This window comes from Vulpes lagopus, chromosome 3, assembly GCF_018345385.1.
Source record: "Vulpes lagopus strain Blue_001 chromosome 3, ASM1834538v1, whole genome shotgun sequence".
Classification (NCBI taxonomy): domain Eukaryota; kingdom Metazoa; phylum Chordata; class Mammalia; order Carnivora; family Canidae; genus Vulpes; species Vulpes lagopus.
In genome coordinates, this window is record NC_054826.1 from 143,424,316 (window position 1) to 143,441,376 (window position 17,061).

Here is a 17,061-nt window from a genome sequence, read left to right on the forward strand (position 1 = left end):
ACATTTTTTAAGGTTATATACTTATTTATTTTAATATAATCTCTACCCCCAATGTGGGGCTAGAACTCATGACCCCAAGACCTAGCATTCCACGCTCCTCTGAGTGAGCCGGCCAGGTGCCCCTTTGCTCCTCTTTTGTGGCCAAACTGCTCAGGATTGTGTCTACATACACCTCAATCCTTTTCTCCCTCTTCAAGCCACTCGGATCGTGATCCACTCCCCTCAGATTTCACTGACGCCGTTTCGTGGCTGAATTCAGTGGTCAGTCCTCAGGTCTTACCTCGCTTAGCAGTAGCATTTGACACATCGGACGCCACTAACATGTCCCTGGCATCCTTCACCCGAACTCCAGGGCACTTTCCATCCTCCTGCCCTGGGGCTGCTCCTGGCCGGCCTCAGTTTCTGTTCCTCCTCAGCTCCAGAATCTCTTCCACTGAAGGTCCCCGAAACAAGTCCTCGGATTGGCTCTCTCCTCTCTCTGCCCTCCTTCTACTCCCGTGGTTTGAAATACCATTTATATGCTCCCCAATTCCCAAATGTAGATCTCTAGCTCGGATGGCTCCAGAAACCTCAGCTTCAAACTGCTCATACCCCGCTTGACATCTCCATCTGGCTGCCAAGAAGATGTCTCAGTTAACATGATCAAAACCTATATAATCTCCCATAAAATGCTCCGGTCAGAGTCTTGCCCCCTCTCAGCTGATGGCAGTCCCATCCTCCAGTTGCTCAGTGTCACCTCTAGATCTCTCCTCCACACCTCTCCACTAATATATCAGGAAATCCTTCAGAATAGACTCAGAATCTGATATGTCACACCTCATCCATTATTATGCCAGCATCATCTCCTCCCCGGATGGCTGTTAGAATGTACATCAGATCACGTCACTATTCTGCTTAAAACTGTAATGACTTCCCACGTCAGATCAGAACCAGAGTTCCTATTAAGGCTACAAGGCTCAAGGATCTGACCCCATGCCCTCTCTGACCCCCTGTTGACCCATGCTCTCCCTTAACCATCCCACTCCAGCGGAAGGGGTCTGCTCGCTGTTTCCCCAGTACCCTTGCTGTTCCCTTTGCCAAGAACACTGTCCCTTCTCTTATATGGCCTCATGGCTCTGCCCTTACCTCCTTCAAATCTTTGTTCACGTCACCCCAAAGAAGTCCTCCTCACTCACCACATTTAAAATTACTCTCCCCCTTAAGCATTTCTCATTCCTCCTCTCTGCTTTCTCTCCATACCACTTATTAACTCTTAATGTACTATAAAATTCACTTATTTTATTTAACACCCATCCTCCCTAGCTTCCAAACTAGAAGGAAAGCTGTATTTTTCTATAACAGGGTCTGATACAGTAAATGTTCAATAAATATTTATTGAATGAACAAATAAATGAATGAATCAACTTTCCTCAATATATCCTATGTATACATAAATAAATCCAATATATCTTATATCCCTAATAATCTTACTATAGAGATCTGAGACCATTTTCTGGATATCATCAATATCAACTGGAGGAAAGTCATCATGAAGCTAGTTATAAGTCCAGATATTATATACAAGCTTCAAAGCATTTCGAAAGATTAAGGTGATACTCATGAACATATAAATGGCAGTTTCTCGAGGAAGGCAGACCAGCCGGTTGGGATAATTTCCCAAAGGAAGCAGGTCCAACTTGGAAGGACTCAACTTTCTAGTACATTCTACACTTTGGCCTCTTCCAGCAAATTGGCTCAGGTGTCCCACTGACATCCCTCCTGCCTGTGTCTCCCACTGGCTCAGCTTCTGCTCTGACAGCATGCAGATTAGGGAAGAAGAGAAGAAAATCTCACTGACATAGAGTCTGGGATTTACCAAGTTCTTTCTGTGTATACATCCCATTTAATACAGCACTAATGCGAATTCACTCACTGATTCAGGGCATGCTTCCTGAAGTCATTTGGGGGCTGCAGGCTGAGTTGAGAGACACAGAAAGAAAAGGCATGGCCCTTGCCCTCAAGATGTCCGTATGCTAGTGGGATGGTAACGCATGAGTCAGTATCTTGCAATACTGTTCTTGGTAGGACTCGTCACCATCAGACACATACTATATTTACTTACTTATTCCCTCTCTCCCCACTCACTGTCCTGCTCATGGCTGTACTTCTAGTTTCCAGGCCAGCGATAGTAAGCACGCAGTGAAGAGCTATTGAAAGAATGAAGAATATAAAAAAATGCCAGGAAAATGAAGAAGCAATAAAAAGTATGCCTGGAGAATTTATAGATTGTCTAAGAAACAATGCTCCAAACAATTCCTGGAGAATGACTAGCTCCCCAGGCAGTTTGGGGTAGAGAGCTAGGGTGCAGTTCATGAAGAGAGGTGTTTCCAGGTGAAGGTCACAGCAGGTGCAAAGGCACAAAGATGTCCATGGAGATGGTTTTCCTTTGCACTTTCCCAAAGGCGACCATAAACTTCAACAAAGCAGGAGCTGTTTCAGATCTCTTTTGTGCAAGCTCCCTCTGCCCGTCCCTAGGACAGGTCTGGGCTGCTAGGAGGCTTTATCTTCTCAAATTCTCAGAATTTAAAAAAGAAGACAATTTTATTTTAGACTATGTTCTCAAATATGCCAGGCAGAGCAGAGACTAAAGCTGAAGCTAGTACCAGATACTCCTTAATCAATGGGAATTCCCAACATAAGAGACATACACGGTCCCTCATTTGCAAAGCAAAGCTCTGGCCTCATTTCATCCTCCTCACATCCCTGTGCAGCAGCTGGGGAAAGCGTCACTTTTCCATTGTGAAAAATGGGAAAAGGGAAGCACAGAATATTATCATACAAGGAAGGCCAGAGCCAGCCTGGATGCTGGGTCCCTTGATGGGAAGCCTGCCCGTCCCTACTGCCTCCTTCCCAAGCGTGGCCCTTTGCCTGTCCCAAGCACCTGAACACATCCCTGCGATTACCTTTCTAACCGCAGCACCTGGGGAGGGGAAGTGCCACCCTAAGAGGGGCTTCAGCCACTGTTGACTCTGGGGCTTTCGGGGTCAACCTTATCGACAACTGGGCCTAATGAGGCCACATGGGCTCCTTCCACCCTGCCACCTGTACCTGCCGGGATCCCAAGGTCATTACAGGGTTCACTTTTCCCTCATTGGATTTTTGTAGTCATTGTCACGTGCTGGTAGCAGACAGTTCCCCAGAGGCTAATAAATGTCCTGGCTGGAGGGCCTGGATATGGTCTGCTGAAACAATCCCCAAACAAGCCAGAACTTGTCAACTAGCTCAGATACTGGTTTATAGTCACTAGAGAAGCAGCTCGTCGGGGCAAAAACAAGTTCACTTGTTCTGTATCTCTTTCTTTTTTTACACATTAAAATGTTAGTTCGTTCAACCACCTGACATGATAAAAAGCTCCTAACTCCTACCCGCTGAGGACCCCCCTGCCCTGCCTTCCCGGCCCATGGGGCACGGACTGGACAACTGGAGGGTTTTATAGCTGCCTAAGGGGCATGGAGTGAGACGACCAGGTGCTGTGCTGGCCTCTCTGACCCCCACGTCACCTGGCTTCTTTGCACAAGCTCCCACGGCAGCTCCCAGCCTCCCATAAGCGCAGCTGGGGCGTCTCTCGATGGTCAAAATGACATGAAGCAACGAAGTGACCTGCCCAGCCCCTGAGTGGTGGCTCTGGCGCTGAGTGAAAAGGCCTTTGAGAACAAAGGAGTTCTGTGCGCCTGGCGCGGCCCACAGGAGAATGGCAAGGAGAGTCAGGTGGCCAGAGGGGACAGCCAGTCTGGCTCTCAGGATGCCTGAGCCCGGGGAGGAGGGACACTGTGGCTCGGTGGGACACCTGCTCTCCTGGAAAGCAGAAGGGCAGCTAGCAGCGGGCCTCCCTCGGGTCCCAGGCACCCGGCTTTGGTTTTGTCTCCTGCCCCTCTGCTCCTCACCCTCTTGCTGGTTCCCTCCGTCCACTGACAAGGATGGCCACACTGGAGTACGTGACCTCCGGGGCGACCTTCGGCCCCGCGGAGTCGCTTACCTGGCTCCCTGCCTCTCCTGCCCCTCAGCCCTGAGCCCAACCTGGGCCTGACGGGGAACTGAAGGGACAGCATGCTGGCAGCCCACCTGTGAGGTGGCCCTGGGACCTGGTCCTCTCCGACTGCACCCCTCACTCCAGGACTGGCTCTCTCCTGTCTTCTGTGGCCAGGCTCTCTCCTGGTGTTTGCTTGTGACCCCTATGGAATCCCCTTTGGCTTCCTTCTGTATTTTCTGATCTGGCAATTTCTAGCCCATCCTGTGCGAAGCCTTCCCTGACTCACCCTGTGGGGTCGAGCCTGGGTTCGGTGCTCTCGGAGCTCCCCAAATCCCTCTTATGGTGACATTCATCAACCTGCACCATGAGCACGTTTAACTGTCCGTCCTGCTCGACTCTCAGTGCTGTGAGGAACCACCCTTCCTCCCCAGCGCCCGGCCCAGGCCCTCGGCCCCACCGGCTCCCCTAACACTTGTGAATTAAAAGGCCAGAACAAATGAACGTGCCCTGCTCCAGAGTACTGTGGGTTAACCACAGGGACAATCTCCCTCAGCCAGACTCACAGCCCAGGGGACGGTGTGGGGGAGAGGGTGGCCGTGCCCCAGAGGCTGGAGGAGGAAGGAAGGTCCTTCCCTGGTCCTGAGTCCTATTTCCATGACCTCACCCTTTCTCTGGTGATTCTTTAGGGCCAGGGTCCAGATACCACAGTCCACTACCCCGGGTGTCATGCACTGCCGCCCGCTGCTACCCATCACTCCCAGCCCACCCTGGCTTCAACCTCTGGCCCTGCCATGCTGTCCTGTAACCACAGACCCCAAACAACATTATGGGCACAGGCCACATCCACCAGCACTGCTTTGACTTGACACAAAACTGAGGAGGCCCACCTTTTATCCCAGACACGGGAAACGTGAGATGGTGGAGGGTGCACGGGTCCCAGCCTAGGGCTCTGGAGCCAGAGAGCCTCGCACTTCCTAGCTGTGTGACCTTCCACGAACCGAGTACTCAGAGCCTCAATTCTCTTGCCCAGAACTTGAGCATAACAACATATATGACAAAAGGGGACTGCAATGCTGAAAGCAGACAACCTAAGAAAGCTCCTAACGCCGAGCCTGGAGTTCGGATCCTGTCCAACAAATGTTTGCTTGCCTGCTTGTACCAAGGCCACTGCCCTCCTTTCTGAGCGGGACCGAGACTCCTTCAAAGGAGCAAAATAGAACCGTTCAGTGTCACCCTAGCTGAGACTTCTAATTGTCCCCTAATATCTGTTCTTTGCCTTTTCTCGGCAATTGAACCTCTAATTTTTTTTTTTAACTGTGCGTGGCTGCCCCCGATGCAACTGCATCTCCTTTCCTCCCCCGCAGGAAGGTGTTGCTGTGTAACTAGGATCTGGCCAGTGGGGTGGAAGTGTCAGTGCTGTCACGGCTTCTAGAAGGGATGAGAGAGGGAAGGGCGGCTCACCTTTGTCCCCACCACCTTCCTAATGGCTGGAGAAGGATATGGCTGGAGCCTGAGTGTCCATTTCAGTCACCGGGTGGAAGCAAGTGGTACAGGATGTCAGCCACAAGGCGCTGAGCTGAAGCAGAATGCAAGCACCTACGGCCTCCATCTCTAGAGGACCACGTTGGCATGGGGCTCTTCCTTGTGGACTTCCTTTACGTAAGAGAAATTACCTAATATCTTATTTAAGCCACTGATTGTTTGAGCCTTCTGTTACTCCCAGACAAACCTCATCCTGATTGATTACAGTCCCGTCCGCTCAACCAAGGTTTCTTCCTGGATGATTAGTCTGAGTTCCCTGCAGATCTTCAGAAAGCTTCCAGAGAACAAAAGAAAAGAGTGCTCTGGCAGTGTCTTCCGAGCTGGGAGTATGGGCTGTACCTTCCAGGGGGCCTCCTGACGATCTTGAGCAAGCTCCGATGGGTCAGTTTTCTCCAGAGGAGAGGGAAGAGACCCCAGTTTACTAAGAATCTACTACAGAGCAGTTGTTCTTACATTTTTGACCAGAGCCAATAGGGGACAAAATAAACTTGATGGAAGAGTAAGGAATTACAGTAGCTTTGCTGATTTGACATCCGCCGTGGTTCTTATCCATCTGGTGACAGGCTCAGAAGGCAACTTACTCTTTGGTACTCCCATCCGAGTGTGAATGTGGTTCTTAACCAAATCAGCCAGAGGAGTTAGAGCAGACGGACAACGGGGCCACTCAAGGTGTGTCTACAGCCTGGCTGCCTGTCCTCACTCTGCTTGTTCCTAGCCCGCAGTGAGATGAGGAGCTTGTGCCCGCACATAGACCAGCTGCTTGACGAAGCCCACTACTTCATTCTGATATTTCCCCCCCATTGCAAGATTTCTCAATAAAGGAGTAATATATATCCTGACAGAAGCTCATTATCTCATTTCAGACAGTACTTTAAATACCACTTCTTTGCCCTGTTATGGGGCCTCAACAAAATATAGTCTGCCCCACCTCAAGCCAAGTGAATCAAGATCTCTGAGGATGGAGGCACCTGGGTGGCTCAGCTGGTGAAGTGTCTACCTTCGGTTCAGGTCATGATCTTGGGGTCCTGGGCTAAAGCCCGGCATTGGGCTCCCCGCTAAGCAGGAAGCCTGCTTCTCCCTCTCCCTCGGCCACCCCGCCCCCCCACTTATGCTCTCTTTCTCAAATAAATAAATAAAATATTTTTTAAAAAAAAGATCTCTGAGGATGGGGCCCAGGCCAGTGTATTTTAATAATAAAGCCCCTTAGCTGACTCTGAGGAATCCTCTGGTAGAAAACCACTGAAGAGAGACAACAGGAGGGTGGGCGACTCAGGACCGTCAGGTCCTTCTCAGGACCTAGGCGATGTGAACTTCCATATGCACTCGCTTCAAACTTATGCGGCTCTACTGAGCAGTCCTATTAACAGACTTTAATAGGACATTCTTCTTGATCACCTAATTTGAGAGGAGTTGGCAAATTGCCTCAGATAAAATCTAAATCCTTCCTTCTAGAGGCTTTTGTTCATATTGTAGTTTTTCCGAAAGCTCTTCCAGTCCTTACTGAATTTATTCCTCTTGTGAAACAAACCCAGTTTCTTTAAAGCCAGTATAAAAGAGGGAAAGGATTTTCCTGCTTCCCCCCATGACAGAGCCCCTGGCACCATCCCCGCTGTCATCAGACGCCTCTCACCGCACAGGAGATCCGGTCCCTACATAAACAGGCCAATGGCTCTAAAGTGCACAGCTCTGAGATGAAGGACCCACTGCGCTTACCTGCAGTTCCCAGGCTCAGCAGCACAGCCACCCAGAGGACCCAGAAGAAGATGAGGATGGCAAAAGTCCACAGTGGTTGGAACAGCAAGAAAGGAGAGCTGCCGATGGCTTTATTTATGACTTGGAAAAGTTCAATTGTCAATTTTATTCTCTTTCTGAAGACAAAAATCAAGCTGAGCACAACTGCCTGGTGAGAAAGAGGTTAGACTAAATTACTCAAAATAATGAACATCCAAGAAGAGCTTAACGCAAATCTTAATATTTCACTGATATCTCAGCAAACAGCTCTTTGAGATAGCTACTCACTACTTTTATTATAATGGAACAGAAAAATATATTTTTTTAATTTTTAAAAAATATTTTATTTATTTATTCATAAAAGACAGAGAAAGAGAAGCAGGGACAGAGGCAGAGGGAGAAGCAGGCTCCCTTGTGGGGAGCCTGATGCAGGACTTGATCCGGCGAACCCAGGGTCACACCCAGAGCTGAAGGCTGATGCTCAACCGCTGAGCCACCCAGGTGTCCCCAGAAAAATTTTCAAGTCCTAATTGAGCATCTACTATGTGCTGGTCCCTATGCTTACCCTGCAGCTGTACCAGTGAACAAGACACAATCCCTCACCTAAGGGAACATGCAGAGAACAAGAGAAAATGCAAACAAGGTCCTGTAGGGTCAGAGAACCATCTTCTAACCCTCGCCTCCTCACCACAATATCCGAGAGACTCAGAGAATGCTCAAGGACTGCAAAAGGCAAGGAATGCAAGGAGGAGGGGAAAGGACAGTGATCGTGCCTCAAAGCGACCTTCTGTGCCTTTTTCTATCGGCTCTGGCCCCCCTCCATGGAGATTATATGTTAAATTCACCCTGGCACCCAAGCCCCACTGCCTGCACCTCCTCACACCTTTCACAGGCAGGCTCCGCACGGACTAGTCTCCACCTGCCATCCACCCTCGCACCCTCCCTAGAGCCTGGCACCCGGATCTCTGTCCACTCCTCTTTCCTTGAAACTGTCTCCTCCCTTGACTTTTGTGAATGCTCTTTCTTCTGGCTCTCCTACTCCTTCCGCTGTTGTTTCTCAGAGTCTTTGGGGGCTATCTCCTGTTCCTTTGTGGTCTTAGCATCCTTCCTAGAGGCTGATAACCTTATTTCAAATAAGAACCTCTAGCCTCGGGGCGCCTGGGTGGCTCAGTTGGTTAAGAATCTGCCTTTGGCTCAGGGTCCTGGGATGGAGCCCAGCATCAGGCTCCCTGATCAGCGGGGAGTCTGCTTCTCCCTCTCCCTTTGCCCCCTCACTCAGGCTTGTGCTCTCTCAAATAAATAAATAAAATCTTAAAAAAAGAAAAAAAAAAAAAAAGAACCTCCAGCCTCACCCTTCTCTAGGTGCTGGATGAGTAAGCATGTCAGTTCCTGGCCAGGCTGTGAACATCCAATAGTCTCTCAAATTCAACTCGTCCTGAACCAAATTCATTATCTTCACATAAAAATCTCCTCTTTCTTCTAGAATCCCTATTCCAGTGGCCCTAATTTTTCTGGACTGTCCAAGAATAAGTTTCCTCTCCTGTGCGTTTCCATATCATCCCAAACTTACCAGTTGTAGCTCTCAGCATTTTCTACTGCAAATGTTTACTCATCTGAATTTCCCATTAGATTAAGCTCCCTGAGAGCAGAGCCATCCTTTAACATCAAGGACGGCCCAGTGCCCAGTGCACAGCACAATCCCAGTTGCCTGCGTTCGGCTTCCCAGATCTGTCTCTATTCCCACAGTTGATCACAGCTCAAGTCTTATTATCCTCAATCATCTGTACCCCAAAAACATCCTCGAGCCTCTGCTTTTCATCTCCCTTGGCTCCCAACTCCTGTTCTTTTCCCTCCTCTAACCCAAAGCTAAAGTGATCTTTGTAAAGGACAGAATCAATGATGTCATCTCCCAGCTCAAAATCCCTCAACAGTTACCCGTGCTTCTGGATAAAGATCAAAGTCATTATCATCACAGATCAGGACCTTCCTGGCATGGATGGTCCTTCTTTGTACGGGCTCTCGGGCTTCTGCCAGGGGAACATCCCACAGGTCCCACTCATGTCCATGTGACCCCACATGTGCCATTCCTTTAGCTTAGAATACCCTTTATCTCCCAGCTGGGCTGGGGCATTCCTGGCCCACAGGATCTTACAGTCCAGTAGAGGAGAGTCAAGGGAAGGAGGGATGACCCAATCTGCTCGCAGAGCTGGGACCAGAGCCTCCTGACCCAGCTGCAGCATGTCAGGGGGAGCCAGGGAAGAGGCCTGGATACCCTGAAGCTGTAAAGGCTAGGTAGGAATTTCCAACTCTGCATTTTCAATGCCTACTACTATCAATAAGAAAAAGCAACTTTTTTTTTTTTTTGGTCTTACTTAAAATTTTCATGAAGCAAAATAATATGATCTCTAGGCAAATACACTTGGCTTCTAGCTCCCAAGTGGAAAGCTAACATGTGCGTATTTAAATGCATGTGTGTTTTGCAAGTTATATATATGCATAAAATATTCCCTCTCACACTCCCGAGTACACTGCAGGATGTTCATTACAAGTGCAGAGTCTCTAATCTGTCACTCTCCCCAGTCCCAACGGGGATCAGCAGGACCTAATGGGGGGTGTGGGCGAGGCTGGGCTGGGGGGCAGGACTGACTCACCATGGTGGCCACGTCTTGACTTCACTCTTCTGGGGTCTAAGGGAGCTGCCCTTCAGCCTGTACTCCTAGGCTGATGCCCTGAGGTGTGCATTTAATGCCACTCACCCTCCTCATCACTGCTAAGGCTTTTGGTGAAACTATTTATATAATATTCACAGGCAGCCCCCATCTCCCCAGAACAATGTCTTCAAGTTGATTTGTTAGGTAGCTTCTATGGACTCAGGAGATGGGAACATATCCCACCCAGGTGTCCTGGTAGCAGACTAGGATCTCCCTGGGAGATCTTCACTACATGGGAGTGTCAGGGTAAGGAGTGGTGACCAATGTGCCATGTGAATGGTGCATGAGCTGCCGTTTGCTTCTACCCTCTGTCCCAGCACCTGAACAGTCCTCACAGACAAGGTGACAACAGCCTCTCTGCCTTCACAGCCTTCCCTCTTGCTAACTTTACACTCAGTGAGGAGGAGAAGCCACCCCTGACTCTGGAGTCTGGTGCCATTAAAGGTTCAGTGTGTGGAGACAAAGGAAGCCCTGTGGAGGACTCAGGGAGAAGGCTGGCTCTCCCCCCAGCTCGGAGCCCTGCCCCCCACCCCTCCCCACTGCCCAACAGCTCCAGTGTCAGCCTGGGGTACAGAGGGGGTCCTTTTTCCTCCAGCCTCATTCACAGGCCCTGGAGTGGCTGTGGGCCTGGTCCCTGTTTGGGGCAGGACAAATCGGGAACTTTCCTTAATCATACACTTGTTCCCTGAGATGCCTTGGATGTGAAGAACACAAACCTGAAACCTCACTAGAAAGGAGAAAATGTGGAGACTACCAAATATGGGAATGAAGGCTCTCCTGGGAAGAGAAGTGGGCTGGTGAGAGTCTGCTTTGCTGGAAGAGCGAAAGGGCCTGTGGGAACCCTGGCCGCTGCGCATCCACAGACTGTGAACAAGCAACACGCCGGCAGGAATGGCCATGATCGCCTAAAATCAACTCCAGCCCCCCTCCGGGACCTTGGGATTCTAGTGCTTTTAATGCCCCCCTGGGGAGTGACCCCAATGATTTTGGGCTGCCAACCTCCCTCTCCTCCCTCCTGCAACAACCCGGATCTGCTGCCTCAATAGTCTGTTTGCCAGTTTTTAACTGGGGAGTTCTGGCAGGGGGTGATGGGGGCAGGTGGTAGGTTCTCTGAGAACCAAAATAATCCAGTGGCCAGCAGGTCTGGAAATAAAGGGTTCTCTGTGTTCAAGGGCAGTAGAAGCTGTCACACCCGGAGCATCCACTGGCTGGAGGGGGAGGCTCCTCGCAAACAGGAAACAGGAACTGTGGTAAGTCGGCCCCCTCCCCCGACCCCACAGTGTCCACCTTATGGCCGCTTGAGGGTAAAAATGGTTCTACTGTATTCAAGGGAAATGAATCAGCACAAGTAACAAATCAACCTCTGAGTGATGGCAGAAATGACTTGGGAAGAAGGTAGGCCTTTTTTTTCCCTGTTTTTTAAAGGCTTTGATTTATTCTACGGAGGTACTGCGAATCAAAAAGAGAACACACTGAACATGTATGTCCATTCACCCTACTATTATGTATGCATACTCTGAGGTCAAAAAAAAACAAAAACAAATTCTAGTTGTTTTGGGTTAAACTCTAATTATTCGGATTTCAGAGTCCTAGCAGGCTCCTTGACCTCCTGCTGGAAGGGCATTTCTTACCGTGATTACTGTAGATACAATAGCAAACCCCAGCAAACACTTCATATTTTCCCTTTCTGTGTCCAATTCTATGCTGAGGTCATGGGTATAGTCGTAATACAGCCACCATAAGACACCACAGACAACTAGAAAGCAAAACACCAGGGCAGCTCAGCATACAGGCATGGGGTAACCGCCCCCCACCCCCAGCATGTGGGCCACGCACGGGGTGGCCTGGCTCGGATAGTGGGTCCCACAGGCCCAGGGCTTTATGTGGAACCACTGACCCTCTGGAGGAGCTGGCCAGGGCCAGGGTAGCCTCTCCAAACCACCCGGACCTGCAGTGGCTGCTTGTCTTTGGGAAGCACAGGGAAGTGATTCCAGAACACAGGTGCATCCCGTCAGCCCAGCCTATAGACTGGGGAAGAAAGTGCATGGGCAGGGCAGTGAGGGGAACAACATTTAAGTCCAAAGTCTAGAACTGCCCAACGAGCTCCACTGGTGATGACCCCTGCGGGAGCCTGGACATCAGCGCGGCACTCACAACACTAGGTGGATACCCTGACATTGCAAATGCCCTCCGTTTAAGCACGCATGCCACCTACACCACCACCATGGTGACTACAGAGGTCACATTTGTCTTAACTTGGCCTAGGTGGGAAAGTGTCATAGCTGCTGTGTCTGTCCTCCAGCATGGCACGCTGTGCAATTATGAGCTGTATGGCCCTAAGTCGCTGAGGGCAGAGCTGATCACTCAGGGGAAAGAAACCCTACAGTCATACCAATTATTATAAGTTCAAGCATCCCATGTCAGCTGGTAAATTGATGCTCCTTCAAACCTCCTGGGTGCCCCACCTCTCAGGCCCCCTTTCCTGACAAACCCTGTATGGACCCACCCACATTCCAGTGACAAAAGGGGAACCAGTGGGCACAGGAGAGGGTCTTTGGGACCTAAGCCCCAGCTTAGGACCTGAATCTTTTTAGACTGGTGGGAGCCTTTGCGTGACAGCTGTGGGGACCCATGGATCCATGGCCAATATGAAAGTTCAAAAGACATTTTTAAAAGAAGGCATTCTTTCCAACAAGTCTTGGAGACGTCTGTGAAAGGCATGGCCACTAGGATTGCTGGACTGGCAGGCCCATCTCAGCAGCAGCAGAGTACAGCAGTGACAATAGACTAGCATCAACTTTCCTATTATGTGCATGACATAAGCAACTCCGTCTGTCCTCTCTGACTCAGTTTTCCCATATGTGAAATGATGGGGTTGGATGAGAGACTCTCTGAGACTTATTTAGCTCAAAAATGCCAACTTTTTAAGTTCCATACCTAGTGGAAAGGCTTTTCACTTAATCAAAAGGAAATCAATCAAGTGGAAATACTTACGCAACAGTCCGGAAATAATCAGTGCAATGAAAATCTGAACCAGAAGGGTGGTGATGAATCGGAAGGTGAACATCATGCCCAAAGACAAGGCTGAAAAATTAAGCAAAACATATAAACCCCAACAGCAATCAAGGTGTGAGGGTAATGATGCCAGAGCTATCATGATGTCCAGAAGAGGGAGTGCTAAGGATTTCCTTCAATTTCTGAATATCTTAAACATCGACTAAACAAAAATAACAAGACACACCCAGGGCACTCTCTGAGGCATATACAAGTTCAATCTGCTACAGTAAGCCAGTATCTAAAGCCCTAGCATTCTTCTGGAATTAAAAAGAAAAGATTTCTTTTGTTAATCAGGTCTTATTTTCAAATATCCAATATTATTTTTTTAATGAATTAATTTGAGAGAGGGAGAAAGGGAGAGCATGAGCAGGGGGAGGGACAGAGGGAGAAGAAGAAGGACAAGCAGACTCCCCACTAAGCACGGAGCCCAATTCCAGAACACGACCTGAGCCTAAGTCAGACGCTTAACTGACCAAGCCACCCACCCAAGGGCCCCCCAAATGTTTTTTTAAGTCCACATGAACCATTAAAAAAATTTTTTTTGCCATACTTAACTCTTTTGACTTCTTGTTGGGATTATGTAAAGTTTTAACTTTAAATGTTCTCATGCTCATGTATCTTTACTAAATATGAAAAATCAATGCCTTTAGAAATGAAAAATTTAGGGTTCTAATTTTTCGGTAAGCTGAATATGTAAAAAATCTGCACATTACTTTCCAGTTCTTGGGGTTTTAAGCTTATTAATTTATGTTAAGCATGTCAGTGAATTTATATATGGTTTTACTTTTTTGCTAAACAACAAATCAGGATTACATATGAATAGTTTGGTGTTGTGGTTAAGAACATGGATTTGAGGAGCAAAATACATTTGGGTTTCAGTCTCAGCCATGCCACCTCCTCTAGTCATCACCTGACTTCAGTCAAGTCACTTAACCTCTGTAAGCCTGTTTCCCCCTCCTACAAATGGTGATAGAATTCTGATGAGGTGTTAATGAGTTAAGAGAAAGCACGATGCCTGGCACATTTGGGTCGAAAGAAATAGGGAAGTTACATAATGGTGAAGAGTTAGGCATCCCCAAGCATTCAGAAAGTAGTGACCCTTTGGTTATGAAATTGTGGAAAATTCAGCCTGTAAATTGACAGAATCATGGCTGACCAAAGAATTTTTCAACCAAAAGGCTGGGGAGCAGCCACTGGAGACAGGGTAGGTGGTAGGCCATTACTACAGCCCACATTGGCAGAATGTGCTAACTTGTTCAAAGACAAAGTTGACTCTTTTTTTCTTTTTAAGACTTTATTTATTTATTCATGAGAGACACACAGAGAGAGGCAGAGACACAGGCAGAGGGAGAAGCAGGCTCCATGCAGGGAACCTGACGTGGGACTCGATCCTGGGACTCCAGGATCACACCCTGGGCCAAAGGCAGGTGCTAAACTGCTGAGCCACCCAGAGATCCTGACAAAGTTGACTCTTAAAGGGGCTCATCATGTTGAAAGAGAGCAAATAGGAAGTTAAGGGGTCAAGAGTTGGGGTAGCTGCTTCCAGAAATGCCAGGAAGAGGCATGTCCCGGCTTGAGGCCTTGACCTGCCTACAACCCAATGCGGGCAGTTGGCTGCATCAGGCCATTGCTGTGTGATGTTACTTAACACGGATGCACATGCCTCCTTCCCTTGCTCACCAAGCAGCCCTCTGATCTGGCTTGCCTGTGGGGACAGGGCATTCTGGCCAGAAGATGTGCATTTCTGGTTCCCCTGACAGTTGAACTTTTCATGGCCAGCTTGCGAACTGCTTTGCACATCCACCCTTACACAGAACTGAGGACCAGGCTCTGAACACGGCTGCTATATTCAGGCCCTCCACACTCGGTGAGGCCTCTTGGCAGAGCGCCAGCTGGTGTTTCCCTAATTCTATTGTCCCCTCTCCCATCTGAGCCTAAAAACATTGAAAATATTTATGAAGAAAATACGTGAAGTTTTATCTTTAAGTCAGAGGCTAATTTTCATTGTACAAATATGTAAGCGCTAGAAACTGTGGCAGACACTGCAAGAAAATTTACAAGAAAATTAATTGAAAATTACCTAAGGCGAGGATACACAGGCCGAGGATTGTGTCCCTTCCGGACATGATCCCACTTAGGATTCGATGGAGGATGTCGACATCGTTTATCAAAACAGACGCAAATGAGGAATAGCACTCAGGGGTCCGAGGGACACATCGGTTAAACAAAGGAAAAGACTTGCTACGAAAGAACAGAAGGCAAAGATGTTTACTAAGCTAACTCAAAAAAAAAAAAAAAAAGCCAAATGTATTTAAAATTCTCAACAACCAAGAAAACCTTCGATCTGCAGAAATAAGAAGTTGTTTAGCATCCTGTTTGCAAAGTACACTCTGGAAAGGGGGCAACTGTGCTCTGCGCCAGGAAGCAGCTGATGCTCTGGGTGGGAGTGATGATGGGGACCCGGAGAAAGCAGAAATCTGCACTTGGAGAGTGACACTTGGGACTCCCCTGTCTTGGCCCTTCTCACATGCCAACTACCAACTCCTACTGGAGCACTGCAGCATGTCTTTAAGGAGCTGTTAGACACAAGGGCTGGCTCCATCGGAAGCTGCGTGGATGAAACAACCAGCTTTACTCTAAGGAGACGGATGAGGCTTGAGAGGCTTGCTCCAAACAGAATGCGTACTTGTGAGGGATGAATGTATGAATAAAGCTGTGATTGATAACTGCCTTGGGTAGAAGAAAAAGCTGACCTTTTGGGGCCCCTTCCTGAAATATAAAAAATGCTCAGGGATGTTCATCTTAATGACTCTTAATGAGGCCACAAACACTTTCTTTCTTTCCTTCTGTGGATCCGGCCTTTTTTTCCTTCTGTGGGTCCCATCAGTACAAATAATCCCAGCTCAAGAAGTGCCAAATTATCTGACAAATTGCAAAAACCAACCACTTTTTGAAATGTGTGAAGATGAAACATGGGAGACCCCAAATGCAAACAATACTGTATTGTCCATGAAGTAAAAATGGCTTCTGAACTTTCAATGAATACAACATAGAACATAGGGAAGAATCTTTCCCAGGAAGTCACATTACAGAAATAGTTCCTGAGTCACTGGATAGTGATTCAAGAGAAGGGTAATACAAATAAGCAGCTTTTTCCTAATTAATCAATTTGAAAGTGTAATATATTCACATGGCCCAAATCCCAAAAGGTACAATAGAACAAATAAACTGTGGGAAATAGCAGTGTTTTTTCTCTTTGAAGAAAAATACATTTTTCTCAGGCAGCCATTGTTTGGATATCTAATACATCATTCTATTCTTTCTCTCTTTTTTAAAGATTTATTTAGGCAGAGAGAGTGCTCATGTGTGAATAAGCAGGGTGAAGGGGTGGGGGGAGTGGAGAGAGAGAATCTTGAAGCAGATTCCCTGCTAAGCATGGAGCCCAAGACTGGGCTCGATCCCAGGACCCTGAGATCAGGACCTGAGCCAAAATCAAGAGTTGGCCACTTAACCAACCGAGCCACCCAGAAGACCCTAATTGTTTTTTTTAAAGTAAACTCTATGCCCAACGTGGGGCTCAAATTCACAATCCTGAGATCAAGAGTCTCATGTTCTACCTACTGAGCCAGCCAGGTGCCCCTCTGCATAATATCATTTTAGAGAATTTTAAAAACATATGTGAATGTAATAGGAAATGTAAACAAAAGTTTGCATCTGAAGCTCAAAGACAATAGAAATTATACCCTAAAATGAGATGTAGGACCCTACCTTGCTGGGCTTGCCAAAAAGAAAAAGAAAAGTTAGAAAATTGGTTAGATTATTCACAAACCCCTGACCCACACTGAGAATATAAAAGGGTTGGGAGTTGGAGATTAGGACATTTTAGAAAAAAATTCTAATTTTGAAGTAATTTTTGAGCTACAGAAAACTTGCAAAGATGCTATGGAGAGTTCCTTTGTATATCTCACTCACCTTCCCTAACATCTTATATAACATAACCACAGTACTTTT

The 17,061-nt window shown here is 47.8% G+C and overlaps 1 protein-coding gene across 6 annotated transcripts in view; it reads right to left on the reverse strand.

Moving 5' to 3' along the window:
- SLC44A3 (solute carrier family 44 member 3) overlaps positions 1-17,061 on the reverse strand; it is a 93,478-nt gene that overhangs the window by 48,241 nt on the left and 28,176 nt on the right. For all 6 annotated transcript variants that reach the window (XR_005986814.1, XM_041748787.1, XM_041748788.1 and 3 more), the window contains exons 6-9: positions 15,131-15,291; positions 12,988-13,077; positions 11,625-11,749; positions 7,265-7,451 (exon numbers count right to left, since the gene is read on the reverse strand). Coding sequence is in view for 5 of the 6 variants with exons in the window: in XM_041748787.1 (XP_041604721.1) it covers positions 7,265-7,451; positions 11,625-11,749; positions 12,988-13,077; positions 15,131-15,291 (563 nt within the window). In the remaining variant the exon portion in view is untranslated. The remainder of the gene's footprint in view (positions 1-7,264; positions 7,452-11,624; positions 11,750-12,987; positions 13,078-15,130; positions 15,292-17,061) is intronic.